Source organism: Peromyscus leucopus, chromosome 4, assembly GCF_004664715.2.
Source record: "Peromyscus leucopus breed LL Stock chromosome 4, UCI_PerLeu_2.1, whole genome shotgun sequence".
Classification (NCBI taxonomy): domain Eukaryota; kingdom Metazoa; phylum Chordata; class Mammalia; order Rodentia; family Cricetidae; genus Peromyscus; species Peromyscus leucopus.
The window spans coordinates 139,965,278-139,988,555 of record NC_051066.1 but is presented as its reverse complement, the minus strand read 5'-3'; the positions used below and the strand labels follow the sequence as shown (position 1 = coordinate 139,988,555).

Below are 23,278 nucleotides of genomic sequence, written 5' to 3'. Positions count from 1 at the left end.
TGCCTCTGCTTCCCGAGTGCTGGGATCAAAGGCGTGCACCACCACCACCACCACCACCACCACCACCACCACCACCACCACCGCCTGGCTCTCTCCAAGGTTTTTTAGTAAGAATTTTACAGTTTGGGGTTTTACATTTAAGTCTTTAATCCATTTTGATTCATTTTTTTCTAAGTTGTGTAAGTGTTGTTTAGCTCTTCTATATATAGATATTATCATCCCCAAACCATTTATTGAAGACACTATTCTTTTCTAGTTGCATAGTCTTGACATATTTTTTAATGATTAACCCATGCTACACACATGAATTCACTTCTGGGCTTTTCTTTCTTTATTCTTTTTAATCATAATATTTTTACTAATTCTTTCAGACTTTCATACAAGGCGTTTTGAACATATTTACACTTTATTCCCCCAACTCCTCTCAGATCCACCTCTCACCTTCCCACCCCTTCCAATTTTGTGTCTTCGTTTTTAACAAAATAGCACACCAAGTTCACTTTATTCTTCTCACATGCTCAAGAGTGTGGGGTCATTCACTAAAGCATGGCTGGTCCACTTGGAGCCACACCCTTAAAGAAAACCTACTCTCCCTCCCTTAGAAGCCATCAGTTGTCAATAGTTTTTCAGTTAGGAGTGGGAGCTTGTGAGCCCCCCCCCAACTCCTTGGATATAAGGTCTCATGTTGTCTAGGATAGCCTTGAACTGACTTTGTAACCAAGGACAACTCGGAATCCCTGATCTTCCTGCTTCCACCTCCTGTATACCAGGATTATAGGTGCATGTTACCACACTTTGGTTATATGGTGCTAGAGATGGAACTCAGGACTCCAGGCATGCTAGGCAAGCAAGCACTCTAACAACTAAGGTCTATCCCACTCATTATTTCTGGACTGTCTATTCTGTTCTGAAGGTCAATATGTATATTTTTAGGGAGTACCATGCTGTTTTAATTACTATTGCTTTGTAATGTAGTTTGAAATCAGGTTGTATAATCAACTTTTTCTTTTGGCTCATGTCTGCCTTGGCTATTTTTGTTGTTGTTATTATTCCATAGAAATTTTAGGATTAGAAGGATGGAGAAATAGCTCAGCAGTTAAGAGCACTTGCTGTTCTTCCAGAGAACATGGGGTTCAATCCCCAGTACCGACATGGTGACTTACAACTATCTGTAACTCCAGTTCCAGGGGATATGATGACCTTTTCTGGCCACTGGGGATACCAGGCATGCACATGATGGGTGCACAGATATACACAGATATACACATATAACACATACATTAGAACTTTCAGGACTATGTTTTCTACTTCTGTGAAATATCACATTGAAGTTTTGACAATGATTATTTTGCATCTGTAGGTTGCTTTAAATAGTGTGCATATTTTAACATTCATTCTTCTACTATGTGAAGATGGGACATCCTTCCACTGATTTGTACAGAGACAATGCTTCTAACAAGTATTAGTATAAAAGACAAATAGAGGATGCAAGCCAACAGTAGTGTGTTGTTGGTTGTTTTTGCTTTGGAGCGGGGCCTGCCACCCAACTCCCACTCATGGAGGCTTATTCTTATTTATAAATGTCTGGCCTTCGCTTGACTTGTTTCTTGCCAGCTTTTCTTTTCTTTTTCTTTCTTTTTTCTTTTTTGGAGCTGAGGATCAAACCCAGGGCCTTGTGCTTGCCACTGATCTAAATCCCCAACCCCACCAGCTTTTTTTTTTTTTAACTTATCCCTTCTACCTTTTGCCTCTGGGTTTTTCCCATTATCTTACTTCTGTAAATCTTACTCTTACTCCATGGCTTACTGTATAGCTGGGTGGCTGGCCCATGGAGTCCTCCTCCTTCTCTGGCTACTTCTTTCCTCCCAGATTTCTCCTTTTATATATTCTCTCTGCCTATCTTTTCTCCTGCCTTGCTATTGGCCATTCAGCTCTTTATTAGACCATCGGGTGTTTTAGACAGGCACAGTAACACAGCTTCACAGAGTTAAACAAATGCAACATAAACAAAAGTAACACACCTTAAAATAATATTCTACAACAGTAGGGTGATGCTACCTTGGTCTTAGACAGAACATTGTTCTCTCTCTCTCTCTCTCTCTCTCTCTCTCTCTCTCTCTCTCTCTCTGTATGTATGTGTAAATGCGTGCCCATACGGAGGCCAGTGGCTAATGAGTTAATGAGGTGTCTTCCTCAGCTGTTCTCCACCTTATTTTTGAGGCAGGGTCTCTCCTGATCCTGGAGTTCACTGACTCCGCTACACTGGCTGCCAGTGGACCCCAGGGATCCTCCCATCTCTGCATCCTGGAACTGAAATTACAAAGGCACGCCACTGCACCGGGCTGTGTGTGGGGTGTGGTGGTCTAAATACAAATCCTCAAACTTGAAAGGTGAACACCACCTTCTGAGACTTCTCTCCACTGCCACTTATTGTCTTCTGTCCCCCTCTGGTGGGAAATGCAAGGACACTGCTCTTCAGTGTCTTAAAATTTCAAATCCAGTGTTTTTCATATATCATTACAAAATAAACGGTGGGTTGTGGTGATATTGTGGCCCCCAATATATTTGTGCACCCTAATAAACTTATCTGGGGTCAGAGAACATTAACAGCCACTAGATAGACATAGAGGCCAGAAAATGGTGGCACACACCTTTAATCCTATGACTCAGGAGGCAGAGATTCATCTGGATGTCTGTGACTTCAAGGCTACACTGGAAACAGCCAGGTGTGGTGGCACACGCCTTTAATCTCAGGACTTGAGATCTCATGTCTTGCTTGGGAAAGACACATGCCTTTAATCCCAAGAACTGATGGCAGGAAGCAGAAAGGTGTGAGGACCAGGAACTAAAGACTTTTAAGCTTTCAGACTTTTAGCAGCAGTTCAGCTGAGATCCATTTGGATGAGGACTCAGAGGCTTCCAGTTTGAGGAAACAGGATCAGCTGAGAAGTTGGGAAGATGAGGTTGGCTGTGGCTTGTTCTGCTTCTCTGATCTTTCAGCGTTCATCCCAATACCTGGCTCCTGGGGTTTTTATTAATAAGACCCATTAATATTCGTGTTACAATGGGTCATGCATGACCAGCTTTTTTTTTTTTTTTTTTTTTTTTTTTTTTGTACTAGTGATTGAATGTAGGACCTTGTAGATAGGCCTAGGATTCTTTATCTAGACCAGGCTGCCCTTAAACTTGCAAGATTCCCCCTGCCTCCTCCCGAGTAATGAGATTATAGGTGAGACACATCAGGATGTTTTAAAATTTGAATTGAGCTGTGTAATTGAGTAAAAAAAAAAAATCACAGTGCCTTATACATAGTGGAAGGCATGTTCCGTCATGAACTGCCATGAAGCTGCATCTAAAACTATACATCTATTAACATACATAATTGTTTATATGCTGCATGTGTTTCTTATGTGTGTACTATATCACAAACAGTGGTTTGCTGATAAATGTTTAATATAATGAGCTCTCATGAAGAACATGTAAGTATATACATATATAGATTTATTATAAACTTTCTAAAAAATAAAAATCAGTATAAAGACTGGTGCATATGACTTATAAACAATGAAACATACAACACTCTTCTTGTTTGCTTTTTGAGAAGAGTGGTCTCATGTATCTCAGGCTTGCCTTGAACTCACTATGTGGCTGAGCCTCTCTCTGCCTTTAGTGTGCTGGGATCACAGGCATGTCCCACCATATGCAGTTTATGTAGTGCGAGGCCTTGAACCCAGGACTTGATGCATTCGAGTGATGCATCTACCAACCGAGCTACAGCCCCAACTCCCGCGGAATTCTTTATTGTTAAATACAACTCACTGACGCTTGCAGTTTTATTGATTTTTGCTGGACATTTGTCTCCACAGCCCACCCATGGTTTCAATTCAGCTACCCACTGAATGACAAACGGAGTCACGTCCCGATGAAAACAGTCAATGACAAATAAAACCCTGCTTGCAGCGCTCGCCAATTTCCTTGGTGTGAATACCTTCATTGTGGCTGATTTCAAGCTTCCTGTGTGACGTCACAGAGGTGGGAAGGGGGCACAGAGGCAGGCATAATAGATGCAAGTGGGCTCAAGAGCCCAGATAAGCTGGGGGCGATGGCACATGTCTGTAACCCCAGCAGCCAGGAGGGAGGCAGAGACCGGAAGATGGCCACCAATTCGAAACCAGCCGTCTCTACATAGTGAGTTCCGGGCCAGACAGGGCCGCATAATAAGACTGTGTCTCAAAATAGACAAACAAGAACATAAATAATAATAAAAGGTAGTGAAATAATTAGAAAGTGATGGGTTTGAGTTTTTAATCTTGATTTTAAGTGTTAGTTTATATACTACAGTGGCTAAGGAAGGACTCATGGTTGGGAATCCTGATGCTGACACCCAACTTCACAGGCTAGGAGCTTAGCTATGGGACAAAACTGAGTGACTTAGTTACTAAGTACCTCATGTGAACTCCAGTAGCCTCCAGGCCCCAGGATTTCAGTCAACAACATGGTTGTTTTATTATTACATTTATTTATTCGTGTGTGTGTGTGTGTGTGTGTGTGTGTGTGTGTTTGTGTTTGTGGGTGTATGTATGAGTGTGTGAACAACTTATGGGAGTTGGTTCTTGCCTTTCAAAATGTGGATTTTTTATTTTTTATTTTTTTGGTTTTTCAAGACAGGGTTTCTCTGTGTAGCTTTGTGCCTTTCCTGGAACTCACTTGGTAGCCCAGCCTGGCCTTGAACTCACAGAGATTCACCTCGCTCTGCCTCCCAAGTGCTGGGATTAAAGGCATGTGCCACCCCCCCCCCACCCCCCCCCCCCCCGGCAACACAATGTGAGTCTTAAGGATTGAACCCAGGTTATTTGGATTGGCAGCAAGTGCTGTTACATGCTGTCTTAGGGTTTCTATTGCTGTGATGAGACACCATGACCACAGCAACTCTTATAAAGGACAACATTTAATTGGGGTGGCTTACAGTTCAGAGATTCAGTCCATTTTCATCATGTTGGGACATGGCAGTGTGCAGTCAGACATGGTGCTGGAGAGTTCTACATCTTGTGCAGGCAACAGGAAGTGGCCTGAGACACTGGGCGTGGCTTGAGCATATATGAGGCCTCAAAACCCACCCCCACAGTGACACACTTCCTCTAATAAGGCTGTACCTACTCCAACAAGGCCACACCTCCTAATAGTGCCACTCTCTTTGAGCTTGGGGGGGATCAATTACACTCAAACTATCAAACTACCCCACATGCTGGGCCTTCTCTCCAGCATCACTGGGGTGGTTTGAATGAAAATGGTCTCCATAGACACATATATTTGAATGCTTGGTCCCTAGCTGGTACAACTATTTGGGAAAGATTAGAAAGTGTGACTGCGGTGGAGGAGGTTTGATGTTTCAAAAGCCCACCCATTCCCAGTTAGCTCTCTCTTGCTAGTTCTCTCCTTCTCTACCCTCTTCCCCTGCCTGGAAGTTGTGTCTCAAGATGTGAGCTCTCAGATACTACTCCAGGACCATGTCTACCTGCCTGCTGCCATGTTCCTAGCTGTGAAGGTCATGGACTCACCCACTGAAACTGCAAGTTCCTGTGACAGTTTGAATAGCATGGCCCCCCAAAGGCTCATACATTTGAATCCTTAGTCACAAGGGAGTGTAACTCTTTGACAGAATGAGAAGGACTAGGAGGTGTGGCCTTGTTGGAGGAAGTGCGTCACGAGGAGTAGGCTTTGAGGTTTCAAACGCCCATGCCAGTTCCAGGGACTCTCTTTGCCTGTGGATGAGGGTGTACTTCAAGTACTTCTCCAGCACTATGCCTACCATGCCTATTGCCAGGCTGCCCACTATGGTGACAGTGAATGAAACCTCTGAAACTGAAAGCAAGCCCCCAATTAAATGCTTTCTTTCATGAGTTGCCTCAATCAAGGTGTCTCTTCACAGCAATAGAACAATGACCAAAATGTCCCCAATAAACTCTTTCTTCTCTAAGTTGCCTTGGTCATGGTGTTCTGTCACAGCAATAGGAAAGTAACCAAGACATCCACATTTTAAATGAAAATACATTCATCAATTTAAATGTTAAGTTTAGTTCATTTGAGAGGCTGAGGCAAGAGGATTTCGGGAACTACAGAGTAAAACCCTGACTCATAAAAACAAAGTAGTGCTGGGCATGGTGGCGCATGCCTTTAATCCCAGCACTCAGGAGGCCAAGTCTGGTGGATCTCAGAGTTCGAGGCCACCCTGGTCTACAGTGAGTTCCAGGACAGCCAGGACTACACAAAGAAACACTGTCTCTACAAAACAAAACAAAAGTAAATAAAATTTAGTAATTATCTTGTGGGATTACTTTCCGATAAAATTTATAAAAATAAAATCTCAAACCCCTGTATCTGGATTGCCATAAGGAACTCCCAAGTCCGCAAACTAGCTCTTGTTTGTATTTTGCAGATAAGAAAAGCAAGTATCCCATGGAGGTGTCTCTACGAGAAACCAAATGATGCTCTGACCGCTGATCTAATTCCTACTGAACTACATTTATTCTTCCCCAACCTCCAGCCAAAGCTCTCACAAACTTAAGGAGAGCAGGTTGCCCGGGCTAAGAGCAACCTGCAGTACTCGCAGCATGTCGCCTGGGGGCGCTCAGGTTAGAGAGGGAAGAGCGGCGCAGGTAGTCACACACCTGCACTCTGCGTAGGCCACTCATGGCCACTAGAGGGAGAACGTGCTCCCCTCAGGGGGGCGGAGCTTGCGGGAAGCACGCATGCGCCCGGAGGGAGGTGGTGGCACTAGCCCCGGCGAAGGGCAAGACGGTGGCCGAGAGGGCTCTGGGAGGCGGACGGTGGCCGAGAAGGTCCGGCATGGAGCACCTGGAGCGCTGCGCGTGGTTTCTCCGCGGGACGCTGGTGAGGGCGGCGGTGCGGCGCTACCTGCCTTGGGCGCTGGTGGCCGCCATGCTGGCGGGCTCGGTCCTCAAGGAGCTATCCCCGCTGCCCGAGTGCTACCTGAGCAACAAGCGCAACGTCCTCAACGTGTGAGTGCACCAGGCTCCGGGTCCCCGCACCCCAAGAAGCCGGTTCGCTGCCTGGGTGGGTGGGCGAGTCATCGGGAGGGATCTCTGTCTTGACAGCCGCGTTCGCGTGCGTGTCGGCACCCGGGGACCCTGGGAAAGCGAGTGACACTCGCGCCTTGCGTTTGAGGATTCCGATAGTAGAGCCGAGTTGGCGGGCGGGTCGGTGACGCGGTGGGTTGTTGTGTATGAGGTGCACTGGAGTGCTGCTCCCCCCCCCTCTCCCCCCCATTTAGGCGCTGGCCCCTGTCCCGTTTGGGAGATGTCACCTCCCTCCTGCCGGCTTGTCAGACACCCATCCCCGAACCCCTGTGATAAAAATCCCACCGTTGTCTGAAAGACTACCTCTAGACCCACTCACCACCCTGGAGAGTTTTTCCCTCTGGGCCGTATGTTGGTAAAAGAGTGAAGCCTTTCGTGCCGGTGACCTTTCTCCTGGATCTCCTTGGACTTTTCTCAGTCATCTAAAGTGCATGGCAGTTGCCCAGGAAAGCAACCCCAGCGGACTTCTTTGGGACATCTCTCTGGCTCCGCCCACTTCTCTCCTAGCCTTTTAAAATACCTACATCGAAAGTTTATTGCACAAAACATCATTGCAGCAATATAAGGAGTTTAGAAGCTGAAATTGCTTCAGTGTGAACCTACTACTAGAGCTTCCAGCATGCTGGGAGTCTGCCTAACTCTTGTTACTACTTAAAAACGCTGTTTTCTCTTTTGGCAGCTGGGTCCGGTTTCTGGCACACCTTAGCTTTGCAAGGCTTTCCTTATCAATGCCAGTGGAGGTTTTCGTGACAGGCTCTTTGGTGGTGTCTGAGAAGCTACTGGACTCTAGGGAAGAGGCATTCTGTCCTTGGCCCACCTCATCCTTACCCACTTAGTGGCTGGGCTAAGAATAGAGTGTGAGGTTGATAGTTGCCTCCAATCTCTTTGTGTCTTTTCTGCTGCTCACCCCCAGGTCAGCCCACCTTTCATGGGCACAGGGCAGGCAGACGTGGCAGCTGTTGTTTTATCTGGCCTGATGAACCAGGAGCCCAGCAGACTGGCACACTGGTCTGTTGTTTAGGGGTAGCCATGGATTCTAATGTTTTGTTCCAAGACGTGGTGCTGATTAATGGGAGGGAACTGGCAGTGATTCGTTGAATCTGGGAGAGAGTGTAAGACCTGCTTGGTGCCCTCAGCTTTATCAGCTGAGGGAACGGAGACCTGAAGGTACATTAACAGATAGAGTCAGAATCAGGATTTGAACCCTGGTCCTGTAGCTTGAAGTAAAGCTCTTTCTTAGAAGACTTAGCAGCCTTGTAGGAAATGCCACTGGTGTGGTAGGGAAGGGCTTTGGCCCTGGCAAAGTATTCCGTTTCCTGAGCCTCCAGAGTCTGTCTATAAAATGGTGTGGAATGAGGGTTAGGGGTACGTCTCAGCAGATAGAGTGCTTCCCTAGCGTGCACCCCAGGTTTGATCCCCAACACCACGTAAAACTGGGTGTGGGGGCACACACGCGTAATGGCAGTACTAGGGAGGTGGAAACGGAGGATCGCTAGTTCAAGATCATCCTTAGCTACATAGGCAGTGTGAAGCCAGCTGGGGCTATACTTAGATAAATGGCCCTTTCCTCCTCGGCTAGTTGGGAGTGTTCTGTGGAAGTGACTGTGTGTAAACACATCTAACATTCGATAGGTGCTCAGTTACTGCTTTCCTGAGCAAAGAGCACAACTGGAATGTTGCAGGCCCTGGATTTGAACCCCAGTCCACCACTAATGAACTCGGCTTTGTCATGACACATCTGTATGGCTCAAAGTCACCTTACAGAGTTACAGATGAACTAATTTCACTGCTCAGGAAATAAAGCGCGTGTAAGCATATAGTAAGGATTCAAACACGGTGGCTGTTTGGATGGGCAGCTTTGATAGATTTCACTTCACTTCCCTAACTTAGATACCCGAAGCAGGATGGCACTACTTCCTGTCTGCCACGTCTCCTCTTCACCTGCACTTTCCTCCTCCGTCAGGTATTTTGTTAAAGTGGCCTGGGCCTGGACAGTCTGTCTTCTCCTGCCTTTCATTGCCCTCACCAACTACCACCTGACGGGCAAGGCCGGCCTGGTCCTGCGGCGGCTGAGCACCCTGCTTGTGGGCACAGCTATCTGGTACGTCTGCACGGCCCTCTTCTCCAACATCGAGCACTACACAGGCAACTGCTACCAGTCCCCGGCCCTGGAGGGCATCAGGCAGGAGCACCGGAGCAAGCAGCAATGCCATCGGGAAGGGGGCTTCTGGCACGGCTTCGACATCTCCGGCCACTCCTTCCTACTGACCTTCTGTGCACTCATGATCGTGGAGGAGATGGCCGTGTTGCATGAGGTGAAGACGGATCGCAGCCACCACCTCCACGCTGCCATCACCACCCTGGTCGTCGCCCTGGGCTTCCTGACCTTCATCTGGGTATGGATGTTTCTCTGCACAGCCGTTTATTTCCACGACTTGATCCAGAAGGTGTTTGGTACCTTTTTTGGTTTGCTGGGCTGGTACGGGACATATGGGTACTGGTATCTGAAGTCTTTCTCTCCAGGACTTCCTCCCCAGAGCTCTAGTTTGACTCTGAAGCAAGATACTTACAAGAAATAAAAGAGAGACACACGGGGACAGGAGGACAATGGCTAATAGACTTCCCACCTACTTTGTCCAGTGACTGGCTGAACTCTCGATCCACTTCAGAGAGGATGCTTATTAGGCCCTTTGGTGGTGGGATGGAGTCTGGGAACCACGTTCAGTCCTCAGACTCTACTGGTGACGCCACCCATGTTGCCAGCACCCCATTCCTGTCAGATACTTCTCTCTGGCAAGACGTGACCTTAATCTGTTCCCAGAGGGCGAGCTGAGTCAGCAGAGGGACAGCAGACAGCCTCACCGTGTGGGTCACAGGGAAACCAGAGCTCCTGGACCCCCTCTGCTGCTGCGGTCTCCCTGGCTGTGGTTCTCTTGAGAGCTCAGTGGCCATGTTAACGCTGTCCTTTTAACAGTGTTTCCCCACGCCTGATCCTAAGATAAGCATTTCTCTCTGGCAGGTTCTTGATTAAACACCCCAATGCCTACAGCACGCTCTCTGGCTGTAGTACCCACCTCCTCTTTGGAATATTGACAGTTGCACCTGGCTGTGACCAGTTCCCAACAGGGGGCCACACTCCTGCAGTGCCTGGATGACTTTTATGTGGTGGACAGTGATGAGAGTTTTCTGTCCCCGCTGTCTGTCGTTGCGTGTTGGTGTTTGGAGCAGTACTGGAGAACCCGGTTTCCCCTCCTCTCCCTGAGTGAGTGCTGTGTGGCTTCTAATCGTCACTATGACATTTGGTTCTTTGGTGACAATACTCCGGTACTGTGCTCCAGTACGTGCGGAAGTTGTTCGGGGGTCTTTTGTTTTTGTTTTTTAGAACACTAACGTACCTTTTATAAACCAAACTTTTGGCTTATTGCATTAAATTTCATCTCATAGGATTGTTCCCTCTGTTAAGAATAAAGCTGGAGCCAGGGGGCAGTGGTGGCACACGCCTTTAATCCCAGCACTAGGGAGGCAGAGGCAGACGGATCTCTGTGAGTCTAAGGCCAGCCTGGTCTACAGACGAGATCCAGACCAGCCAGGGCTGCAGAGTAAGAGCCTGTCTCAAACAAAACAAACAAAAACAAGAATAAAACTGAAAAGGAGACATTTTATCATTTAGTGAATTTTGAGCTGAGAGAATCATTCTGTAAAGTGTTTGTTGGTATTGAGGCCTTCCTGCCTACTTGCCAGTGGTAGAGACAGAATAGGGTTCAGGGTCATAGGTTCATAGGACAAGTACCACCAACAAGGAGTTTTTACCCTTGAAGAGGATTATGATAATTTAAAAGTGAAATAAAATGTCTCCCTCTGAAGCAAGAAGCCAGCTGGCATGCAAAGCCATGCATATTACATACCACCGCCATGCCACCTTATCCGCATTACATAGTGGCATGACTGGGTCCTGCCTCCTTTTCCTGGTCCCACCAACATAGCAGCCCTAAAAGCGGGCATTCAATAGCCATGGCATTCTCTTTGCTTCCCTTCCCAGTTTCTAGTCATTATGTGGCCTTCACTGAGACGCTAAGGTTAGGAGTCTTGTCACCGTGTCCCACATGGCAAGCTCCAGTCTCTGAGAAGAAGGCCCCTCTCCTCTCCCAGGTGATCTCTCAAGCCTGTCACACTGAGCCCGGCCTTCTGGATGATCACCCCTGTAGCTGCCTTGACGCCTCTCCTCCAGCAGAGCTGGGCAATGACGCTACCTGATAAGCTTTGGCCTGCCTGTCCTGACTGCAGCTCAGGTAGTTAGGTGCTTAGTAAGTTAAGAGTAATTTCTTTTAATTTATTTTCTTAATTAAAAAAAAAATTTTTTTTTGATAGTCAGGGTCTCACTATGCAGCCCTGGCTTTCCTGGAACTCACCATGTGGACCAGGCTGTTCTTAGACTCACAGAGATCTGCCTGCTTCTGTCTACTTAGTGCTGAGATTAAAGATGTGCTAATATTAAAGCCACCACATCTAGCTACTAAGTAATTTTTTAAATATAAGGATATATTTAAAATACGTATTTCATAATCTGGTGAGCTACAGGTCAACTTGACCAATGACAATGTAAGATGTTGTTACCAGAGGGGAAGAAAAGCAGGCAGTGAGGTGTCACCGCGGTGCTTTGGTGGGTTGACAGTGAAGAGAAAGGCTGTTTCACTTTCTGGAAGTTTCCACCCATTTCCCCGGGATAGGAATGGGCCTGGGGAAGATGGTAGAGCTGGTCACCAGCTAAGTCTCTCAGGCTTCATGTTCACACAGAAAGGAGCAGCCACATTAAGGCTCCAGACACTTCTCATGGGGTCTGACCGGGTTTAACCTTAAACTGACTACATGTAACTCTCAGTTACTCCGCGTTCTCTACATAGTATGTGGACTAGATTACATGTGCTTTTTCTTGGTACTCCCCCGCTTTGCTCTCTGTGCCAGGGATGGGAACCCAGGGCTTTGTGCATGCTGGGCAAGGCCTCCATCCCTGAGCTACATCCCGAGTTCCTCAGAACCCTTGTCTTCTCAGGAGTTTCCTGCCCTCCTGTGCCAGGAAACACGACATGAGTGAGTGTTTGGGCAACCGTGAGATGTAGGTTGAAATGTTGGTATCGCTCCCAATTCACCGTCAGTGTGCAACCTTGCTGCCCCTGTCTGTAAAGTGGAGGTCATTCTTCTAGCACTAAAGGAAGTGACGTGTGAGGTGCTGAGCTTGTGTGCTGTGGTCTTTCTCTTGATGGCTTTGAGAATGGTCTGGCTCATCTAGAGAAAGCAGAGAAACTAACATCTTTTGGGGAACACTCAGAGCTTGGGTCTCCCATTGAAATAGTCTCATCTTTTACCCATTGTCCCTGGGTGTTAAACATGAGCTCTGGGGACATCTGACCCGAGTCGTGCCATGCTGTTCTGCTTCCCGGTGTGGAGGTTTGCTCACTCGCTTCCATGTGTGTCTGTCATTGTCCAGGTACCAGATTGTATTTAGAGAATGGCTCATGCCACTGTTGTGTGCACACAGAGCCCATGTGTAAACAAGCAAATTAAAGTGTACTGGAGATAATGGAATCCACACTATGGAGTTTGGTGTATTCCTTTCTGTATTTGTTTTTAATTTAACTTTTTTAATCTAACTTTTTGTTTTTTCAAGACAGCTCTGGCTGTCCTGGAAATTGTTCTGTAGACCAGGATGGCCTCAAAAGTCTTAGAGATCCACCTGCCTCTGCCCCCCAAGTGCTGGGACTAAAGGTATGTGCACCACCACTGCCTGGATTGACTTTAACTTTTAAATTAAATTTATTTGTGTTTGTGTGTGTGTGTGTGTGTGTGTGTGTGTGTGTGTGTGTGTGTGTGTGCACGCTATGGCACACATGCGAAGATCAGAGGATAACTTACATGAGTTAATTCTCTCCTACTGTGTAGGACTTTGAGATTAAGCTCAGGTAATCAGACTTGGCGGAAGGTGCCTTTCCCAGTAGTCATCTTGTTGACCCTAATTTAAAATTCTATTTATTATTATTGTGTGTATGATGCATGTGTTTGTGTACACGAGCCATAATCTACATGTGGAGATTAGAGGACAACTTTGTGAAGCTGGTTCTCTCCTACCCCGTGGACCCTGGGGATCAAACCTAGTCCTTTAGATGTGGCAGCAGGTGCTTTTACCCATGAGCCATCTCACTGGCCCGGACTCAGACCACTCTCTGATCCTTTCTTGAATTATGCTCACAGGAAGTATCTCATGGGTGGAGCATCTCTGGCTATTTCACCGAAGCCCTTCGGCCTAAGTATAGACACCTTTCAGCCTGCTTTACTCTTTCCTCTGTTGTTGATCCTGAGGTCTGGGTCAGCCAGGCCTGAGAGCTGTCCCCCTGGCAGGAGGAGAGAGGTAGGTAGACCTCACCGAAAGCTGAAGAACAGTGACGGTGTACTGGGGCAAGGTCACTTTGCAGCCCTGGGACCCTCCGCAGACAAAATAGCATTCTGGCCCTTTACGCCCACTCACTGCCAGCCTGACCTACTTGGCACCTCTGTGCAGTGTGTGTTGAAAGCCCTTCGGATCCAAGATTAGAACCTCCTCACGCTGTTTGGTCCTACAGCCGCAGCCACCTCAAGTTCTGCTATAAGCTGGGTGCAGACTAGTCCCCCAAAACTCAGGGGTTTTGACTCCGAGCCATCCCCTTCCTAGCTAAAGTGGCTGCTGGGATTGTAAAGATGAATGTGGTCCAGGTCTGCATTTCAGGAAAGAGCCCATGCTACCAAATGTTCTGAGTGTTGGTGCAAGGTCAGGACCTGGGAACACTGAACGCAGCAGATCCTACTGCCCTGGGGAATCTAGGAGCACGTTCATAGGAGGTAACATTCCTTTTGGTCTGAAAAGATGGAGAAGAATTCAAACACTCCCACAGGAAAGGAAAACCAAGGCAGGAACGGCAGGCACACACACACACACAGTCATGTAGATAGTGCCATGACTTCTGTCCAGAGGGAGAGCCCACCTTTCCTCATCTTCAAAAGCCCTGGAGACTGAAGAAAGACTTAGGCAATTGGTGGAACCTGTAGGCATGCCTTGCTTAGATCCAAACGGCTCTGGGCTCTATTAGAATGCCTGGCTTGGGCAGGTTCCACCACTGCTTTTTTTTTTTCTTTCTGTTCTGTGATCTTGAACTAGTAACAGCATCTCTGGGCCTCAGTCTCCTCATCTGGTAAGCAATGGGTAGACTGGAGAGCCTTGGTAACCTGGAGTCCGCTCTGTTCTCCGTTTCTCTGTTTTGCTTGGTGAAAAGTTCCTCCCGAGCTCGTTAGGACTTATTTTAGGAAACGACGTGAAAAGCAACTCCCCCTTGGGTTGAGTGGCAGCTGGCTTCCCAGTGAATGACAGGGAGCGAACTTTGGGTTGCAGCTGCTCACCGCCCACCTCCTTTTTCTCCGTGTGGACGTCCGGGTGAGTTCTGACATGAACACTTGGGCCCACACGGGCTTCCTCAGCACAGGGAAGCAAACCTAATTCCCAGCTTAGGCACCGCTGGGAGTGTTCTGATAACCTCTGGGGAATGTCTGGGGAGTTTTACCCTTGAACACACAGTGCTGAGCACAGACACTGTCGTGCCTTGGGGCAAGGGTGGCAGATTGGCACCACCCGTACCAATGATGACTTGCAGTGCTCACACTTCACCCATGCAGATCTAGCCATCTCAAGGTAAGGGTTGTGCTGTGAAATACAGACTGACTTCATGACAGCTACCTGCGAAAATGTCAAGAACCTGGATGCTAATTAGTCACATAATGATTGTAGTTCCTTACTAATAATTGAACACACAAAGAATGAATGATGTATGTTGTGTCAACTGTGAAGGCAGAAGATCTGGGTTGTGTGTCCTTGGTCAGGTCAACCTCTAAGCCTGTTTCTGGAGTTCACGCTGGGTGCCTGGTTTCACTCAGCAGACAGCTGGAAGGAGAGGAGCCCCCGTGAACTGAGCTCCAGGCATAGGGGACACAGCCTTCTGTGAGACATGGACTTGCCTTCTGTGAGTGTTACTAACTGGGCAGACAATGAAGTGAGTGACCCCAACCGTGCATGGACCATCCAGAGCAGAGTGTTCCTCAGTCTGGGACAAATAACTGAGAAGAATAACGTATAAGCAAAGATAGAAAGATGTTTTTGTTCTTTTGAGACAGGCTCTCACTTTGTATGCATGGCTGTCCTGAAACTCATGGAGATCTGTCTGCTGGGATTAAAGGCCTGGCTTGGATACATATTTGTAATCCTAGCACTTGGTAAGTGGAATCAGAAAGAGGAGTTCCAGGTCGTCCTTAGATACATAACAAGTTTGAGGCCAACCTGAGCTACATGAAACCCTGTTTCAAAACAAAACAAAAACAAAGGCACACCCTCTGGGATCCAGCTGGAGGGTCCTCTTGGCCTCACCGTCCACAGCTCCACCACCTCCCGACGATCTGTTTAGATTTGGAGCCCATCAACGGATGAAACCATTGATAGGCCAAAGTGCTCATGTCTGCTTGTCACGGTGCTTTCCTAATCTCACAGGCATCTCCTGATCCTCAGGTTGACAGAGTTGACCATCCACTGCCCTGATGTCACCACTTAGTCAGATACACTTTGCCTCGAGCATTTACAAGCGAGGAAGTGAGGAATTTAGCCCAGAGCACCTGAGTTCATACCCTAGCTCCACCCAGCATGCTGGCTGTGTGATGGTGGGCAAGTTCCTAGACCTCTCTGTGCACTGGTTTTCATAGGGATGTGGGAATGAATTAACACTGGAGAAGTCACAGCACTTGGGGGCGACTATATAAATGGCTTCTGGATGCACATCGAGTCCTAAGCTGTACCCTTGCTGCCACTGATACACAGGAACAGTTTCAGTTCTGACGGGTTTCCGGGTAGGTTAGCGGTGCAGTGTGGATACGGAGAGCCGTGTCCCCAGGGTCTGGCTCTGGTCTGGTGGGTGGGTTAACTAAGAGGAGCAGAAGGCAGGGGAGCTGATTTCGGGGACAGCTAGCAGAAAAGGTCATTGGATCTGTGGCGTTCACGTGGCCCGGGTGGAGTAGGGCCATGTTGTTGAAGGTGCTGACGGCTACAGGGAGCTGAGGGCTGCCTGACGCTGACTCCAGCAGCTTGATGGGGCTCAGGGTCCGGGAGCCTCCTCTCCAAATGCTGCCCATTGCTGACCCTTGCTGCCTTCTGTCTGTCCGTGGTGGCCACCCAGTGTACATACTCATGAGTGTCCGAGTGCCCAGGAGGTAAGAGGGTGGGGCACCGGGAAACTGCCTGGATTAGACCGTAGTGTCCAGGAGCAAAGATAGTCAGGCCCTGCCCAACAGGCTGCAGTACCCATATCTCCCTGACTTTGCTTGAACTCTCGGGGCATACCTCGACTGTTGGGTACCTCTGTGCACCCGCTGGGCCCCCCTGTGCATTGTCAGCTGCCTCTGTGCCCCACTCAGGTACCCCTGTGCATCCATCAGGTACCCCTGTGCCTCCCCTGGGGTGCCCCTGTGCATCTATCAGGTCCCCCTGTGTATCCATCAGGTCCCCCTGTGCCCCCCCCTGGGGTGCCCCTGTGTATCCATCAGGTCCCCCTGTGCATCCATCAGGTCCCCCTGTGTATCCATCAGGTCCCCCTGTGCATCCATCAGGTCCCCCTGTGCATCCATCAGGTCTCCCTGTGCATCCATCAGGTCCCCCTGTGCATCCATCAGGTCCCCCTGTGCATCCATCAGGTCCCCCTGTGCATCCATCAGGTCCCCCTGTGTATCTATCAGGTCCCCCTGTGCATCCATCAGGTCCCCCTGTGCATCCATCAGGTACCCCTGTGCCCCCTGGGTGCCCCTGTGCATCCATCAGGTCCCCCTGTGCATCCATCAGGTACCCCTGTGCCCCCTGGGTGCCCCTGTGCATCCATCAGGTCCCCCTGTGCATCCATCAGGTACCCCTGTGCCCCCTGGGTGCCCCTGTGCATCCATCAGGTCCCCCTGTGCATCCATCAGGTACCCCTGTGCCCCCTGGGGTGCCCTTGTGTATCCATCAGGTCCCCCTGTGCATCCATCAGGTCCCCCTGTGCATCCATCAGGTCCCCCTGTGTATCCATCAGGTCCCCCTGTGCATCCATCAGGTCCCCCTGTGCATCCATCAGGTGTCCCTGTGCATCCATCAGGTGTCCCTGTGCTCCCCTGGGTATCCCTGTGCCCCCTTGGGTATCCCTGTGCCTCCTTGGGTATCCTGGTGCCCCCTGGGTATCCCTGTGCCCCCTGGGTGCCCCTGTGCCCCCTGGGTATCCCTGTGCCCCCCTGGGTGCCCCTGTGCCCCCTGGGTATCCCTGTACCCCCCTGGGTGCCCCTGTGCCCCCTCTGGGTATCCCTGTGCCCCCTTGGGTGCCCCTGTGCCCCCTCTGGGTATTCCTGTGCCCCCCTGGGTATCCCTGTGCCCCCTCTGGGTGCCCCTGTGCTGCAGGAGCAAGGCAGGGGAAGCACGTGGGTCAGATACTGATTTTCAGCTGGTGTGATTAGAAGCACTGGCCCTGAGGACAAGCAGACACAGCCTTCAGATCCTATCAGCTTCTTAGCTGCGTGATCCTGTGCCCAACCTTTAGCCTCTCTGAGCCTGTTACTGCACTGTGGGACAAGTATGATGCTTTCTGCTGCACTGGTCTTTGCTTGGCTTAATGAAATCATACATGTGTAAACATAAGCTTTAAAATTTTGGGTACTGGGGTTGGGGATTTAGCTCAGTGGTAGAGCACTTGCCTAGCAAGTGCAAGGCCCTGGGTTCGGTCCTCAGCTCTGAAAAAAAAAGAAAGAAAAGAAAAGAAAAAAATGTTGGGTACCTATGAGAACTACTTTTTATTGAAGAAGTTTATCTTTGCCTAGTGAGTCTCTCTCTTGGAAACCCAGGGACTATAATGCCCAAATGTCCCCAATAACCCTGAAATGACTTAGTGTCACCCATATAATAAACTATGCAACATTGAATAAAGTGAGTGACTGACATTTGTCATTTTATTGGGGGGGCATGGTCTCACTACATAGTAGCTCTGGCTGGCCTGGAACTCTTTATAGACCAGGCTGGCCTCAAACTCACATACATCCGCCTGCCTCTGCCTCTCAAGTGCTGGAATTAAAGGTGTGCATCATAACATCCAGCTGTTCTTGACTTTTTTTAGTCTGGTACCCAACAATTACTTTTCTTCTTTTTTTTACTGGATATTTAAAAATATTTTATTTTTACATTTAATTATGTGTATATGTGTGTGTGGTTATGCATATAGGTGCAGTGCCTACAGAGAGCAGAACAGAGCGTTGGGTGCCCTGGAGCTGTAGTTACATAGGTACTGGGCACTGAACGTGGTCCTCTGTGAGATCAGTGTATTCTCTTAACCGCTGGGCCGTCTCCAGCCCCAGTGCCTGATATTTGATTGTGTCATCTCACATCTGGGTCCTTGACACCTGGACCAAGAGCAAGGGCTTTAGTTCCTAACATGTGTGGCTTCATAGCTCAGAACCGCCACTGTATAAGTCAGCTATTGCTGTACTGATGCTTGATAACAACTATCCCCAACCCCAGCAAACTCATTGATAGACAGCGAATTTGACCAATGAGTATCTATCTGCTGGCGGACTGTCTCCAGCAGCTCAGTCCTACTTCAGCTGGAGGTCAGTTGCGCTTATCTGTAGGACACACAATAGGCTCATGTTGTGAGTATTATTTTAAGTTGTGTTACATTTGTTTATGCTGTGGAACATTTGTTTAATGATGCAAAGGTGTGTTGCATTCTTTTATGTTGCATTTGTTTAACTCTGTGAAGCTGTGTTACTTTGCCTTTCTATTTACATTACAATTCATAACAGTAGCAAAATTACAGTTATGAAGTAGCAATGAAAATAATTTTATGGCTGGGGGTCACCACAACATGGTGGAACTGTATTAAAGGGTCACAATGTTAGGAAGGTTGAGAACCATTGGTCTTGGTCAGGTTTTCTCTGCCAGTCAGAGGATTAAAAGGCAGGAAAAAAAAATCTCAAGAGGAGGGTAGCAGTGGAGAAATCTTGAGCGCAGCGAACAGAATCAGCAGTTGAAGAAGGGTGATTGTCAGGGGTGAAGAGACACTCATGCCCCCAAAACACAGGGAAAAGAACCTTCTTCAAAGCAGAGGGGGAGCTTGGGAAGCCAAAAATCCAGTCTCTTCTTCGGGGCTGGGACTTTTTTAAGGCTCTGAAGGGTCTTCGTCACCTAATTTGGGGTAAAGACAGGATGGATGATTGGCCCACAACCATTGTGTAACATGTCCTGATCCAGCCTTGAACCTGCTGATCTAGTTCACCAGCAGGGGCCTACAGGCAGGAGAACAGGTCTACAAAGCCGGTGTCTTAAGCTGCCAGGCTTTTGTTTCAGGTCAGGAGGGTGAGGAAAAAGCTGGCTGCCTTGGAAGTTCGCCACCTTTTTCACCTAGGCATAGGTGAAAGACACCTCCGGGCTATCGGTCTGACTGCCAGGGAATCGAACTCTAGTTCCTCCCTGTGACTGAGTTTTGGGGGCTTGTGGGGTAGAACTCAGGGCCATGCTGAGCTAGGCCTCCAGCCCCGGGACTGAGTTTTGACTATACAGATTCAGGCCATGCAAGTGGAAGGCAGAGCAACAGTGTGGACACAATGAGGCTGTGGAGGAGGGACTTCCCAGAAGTCTCCACTCATCTTGCTGGTGGGGGTCTTGTTCTCGCCTGAGTCCCTGGGGTTATGTACTTCCTGTTAGAACACCTGAGAACTCACCCTCACAACTCAACATCCTCCATCTCCTCCCAGCACCCACGTGGTGGCTCACAACAGTCTGTGATGCCAGTTCCAAAGGATGTGATGCCCTCTTCTGGCCTCTGCCAGCGCCAAGCATGTGGTGCACAGACAGACATGCATGCAAAACACCCGACACATAAGGGCAAAAAGAAAAAGGACAGTCCCCCACAGACATGCCACAGCCTGACAGTCCTTCACTGAGACTCTTCCCGTGACTCTAGGTTGTGCCAAGTTGATAATTAAAGTGAACACCACTCTCCTGCTCCTGCCAATGACTCAGCACTTCTGTCCCAACAGGAAAGGCAAAGCCTTCAAAGATCCATCGCTGGCTACAGCGGCTTCCCCGACTGCCCCAGAATCCTACATACTGTGCTCTTCTGCAGCTCCCCGGGGGCCTCGGGTGTGTTCTGGGCACGTTTGTGGTGACTCTTCTCCTTATCCTCCAGCCAGAGATCCCGAGCCCACAGCACACTGCTCCTCTGCCCTGCTCCTCCTCCAGCACACAGAGGGGGCTCACACATCGTGTCCTCTCCGGTCTGAATCCTCAGGCTCCCCAAATGGTCATCTTTGCCTTCCCTCTGGAAGTGAAATGGTTAGCATATTCTTTCCAGAGCTCCCCCCTCCCCAAGTGAAAAGTCAGTCCCCGTTCTCACTGCTAAGAACAAGAAAGAGTTGTGCCTAGTTTGGGATCTGGAAGGCAGCCCATACCCACTCGTGTGCGCTGCCAATGCTTACTGAGTGGCCACAGCACTGCCAGTTTTGAATGGGTCCCAAAGCAGATTCAGGTTGCAGCTCAAGATGCTCTGCCAGCCGAGCTTCGCCTCATGACCCCGCAGGTCCATTGATCTTGAAGTTGTCTTGGAGGTAGGCACGCACTACGACACTCCCAGAAGAACTGAGTGGGGAAAATGTCTGTGTCCTGCTATCACTTTGGCACAAGGTCACATCCCCCTCTGCAGATAAGAATTATCCTTTTGAGAAGTAGCTTCTGGCAGGCCACCGGGCCCTAGAAGAGACTGCACTCCTCTCCATGAGACACCAAGTAACTGCAACCCAAGCACTTGGTCATGAACCGGTGTCAGCTGCTCTCAATCGACCCTTCCAGGCCTGCTCACCCAGCAACACTGCCTCGTCAAGAGAGCGTGAGACGGCGTCAAGAGTGCCAGCTGTTTTACAGTGTTGCTGCCTCTGCCTCATCCTACCCCTGAGTTCTCACGGTGGATTCACTCCTTGTGGTCAGTTGATGGAGGAAGAGGAACTCTGGCCTGACACCAAGTGAAAGTGGATGGTTGTAGCCCCGAAGAAATTCCCTGGTAGGCATTGTAGGAAGCAGATGCTTCTAGAAGAGGGAATTCTAAGCAGTACCTCTCAGAAGGGGTTCACTTTTCCAGATGGAGACAGAGGTCTAGAACTACGGCCCCATATCTATGCATGGGATCGGTGGTTTGCCTGGATGCTCAGGAAAATGGTAAGAGCAAGGCTGGAAGATTGGAAGTAGGTATCCACGTGGGAGGGACATGTGGGTGGCGCTTTAACAGTAAGCACAGGATGGGAAGATGATCTGGTCCAGCAGAGGAGACCACTGGCTGTGAATATTGGACATGATGCTCTGTTTTGAAGATGCCAGGCATTCTCTTTCCTTTGTGCTCAATTGCTCATACACAGACTGTCCATGGTACTGAGCTACAGGTTGTAAGTGAACATAACATGGCCTTCTTCTCATCAAAACTGATTTAAAGTTCTTGATATGTCCCCATTTACCACAGAAACCTGCTATCCAGATGGAAGACTGGCTAAATTGAAAGCCTCCACCATGGAGGGAACAGTGCTTTTAGGTACTCATTCTGCAGGTGGGTTTGCCTTCCCTGACCATGGCAGGCACAGACTCATGAATGCCCTGTTTGCAATCTTGCTTCTCATGAAATATTTGATGGTATAGCCACAGAAATGTGAGTGTGGTTAGACCCACACAGCGTGATGCTACGTCATGTGTTCTTTTAGCCAGCAGCTGGAGTTACAGGACACTCAAGTGGCCCGCTGAAGGCTGTGTTTCAGGGTGGCTGGGAAACACCAAGTGTTAGAATTCTGACCTATAGGATGCAGCCGATGCTTGTGTGTGTGCCCCTGCAGTGGGGCAGTGGGAAACCCCGAGTCCAGCAGTGCTGAGGTGGAAGTGGGAGTCTTTACTCCCATGATTACTTGTATCCAAGTCACAAAACTGTCGCTTTCTGTGATGGTTCTCTTCATTGTCTATTGGACTGGATTTAGGATCATCTAGGAGACACACCTCTAGGCCTGTCTGTCTGTGGTGGTGTTCTCAGAAAGTGTGACTGCAGAGAGAAGACCCACCCTGAGTGTGTGTGTGGGTGGAACCATGTCATGGCTGGGGACTTGGACTGACTTCAAAGAGAAAAAGGAAGCCAGCTGAGCACCAGCGTCTGTCTGTCTGTCTGTCTGTCTGTCTGTCTGTCTGTCTGTCTGTCTGTCTCTCTCTCTCTCTCTCTCTTTCTCCCTCTCCTTTCTCTCTTTCTTTCTCTCTCTCTCTCTCTCTCTCTCTCTCTCTCTCTCTCTCTCTCTCCCTCCTTCCCCCTCCCTCCCTCCCCCTTCCCCTCCTCTGGATACAGTATGAGTAGCTCATGTTCCTGCTGCCTTCTTGTTACAATGGGTCTCAAACCATAAGCCAAAAACGAACCCTTCTTTAAGTTGATTTCTAGGTATTTTCTTATAGCAGTCAGAAAAAGGAGCTTGCTTCCCAGCCTGAAACTTTATTTGAAAATTTTTTTTTTTAAATTTATGAGTATTTTGTCTCAAGGAGGTCAGAAGAGGGCATCTGATCCTCTGGAACTGGAATTACAGATGGTTGTGAGCAGACGTGTGGGTGCTGGGAATCCAGGCCAGGTCCTCTGGAAAAGCAGCAAGTGCTCTTAACGGCTGAACCATCTCTCCAGCCCTGTGGATTTTGATGGTTTAGAGATTATAGTTCCAAGTGGAAGTACATCAATGGTGCCATTGAATTAAACCCTCCGAGTGACTATTTGGGGCTTATACCATTGGCACTATAGACAAAAACACGGTTTACTTTCCTGGCTGGGCATATCGGTCCTGACTGCTAAGGCACACCGGGTTGCTGCTCCACCATGGTGACACAGAAGAGAATGTATGGAAAGGGACTGTTTTCATATCCAACCATAAAAGATCAACAGAAAATTACAGCCACCCAAGGACTATTGGGGTTTAAAGTCATTTGCCAGATAAAATACCCAAACTGGCTGAGGCACAGTTGGAAGCAGAGAACCTATGGGCAATGGGAAAGAGAGAAGTCACAAAGATCAATGGCGGCCAGCCTAGGGGTCATTTCAGAA

The 23,278-nt window shown here is 48.7% G+C and overlaps 1 protein-coding gene across 1 annotated transcript; it reads left to right on the top strand.

Annotated features, from left to right (window-relative positions):
• Positions 1–4,081: 4,081 nt before the first annotated feature.
• On the top strand, positions 4,082–12,686 carry Fitm2 (fat storage inducing transmembrane protein 2). The gene is made up of 3 exons (XM_028868416.2): positions 4,082–4,188; positions 6,437–7,019; positions 9,061–12,686. The coding sequence occupies exons 2-3, from the start codon at positions 6,691–6,693 to the stop codon at positions 9,674–9,676; spliced, it is 945 nt and encodes a 314-aa protein (XP_028724249.1). The 5' UTR covers positions 4,082–4,188; positions 6,437–6,690; the 3' UTR covers positions 9,677–12,686.
• Positions 12,687–23,278: the final 10,592 nt, after the last annotated feature.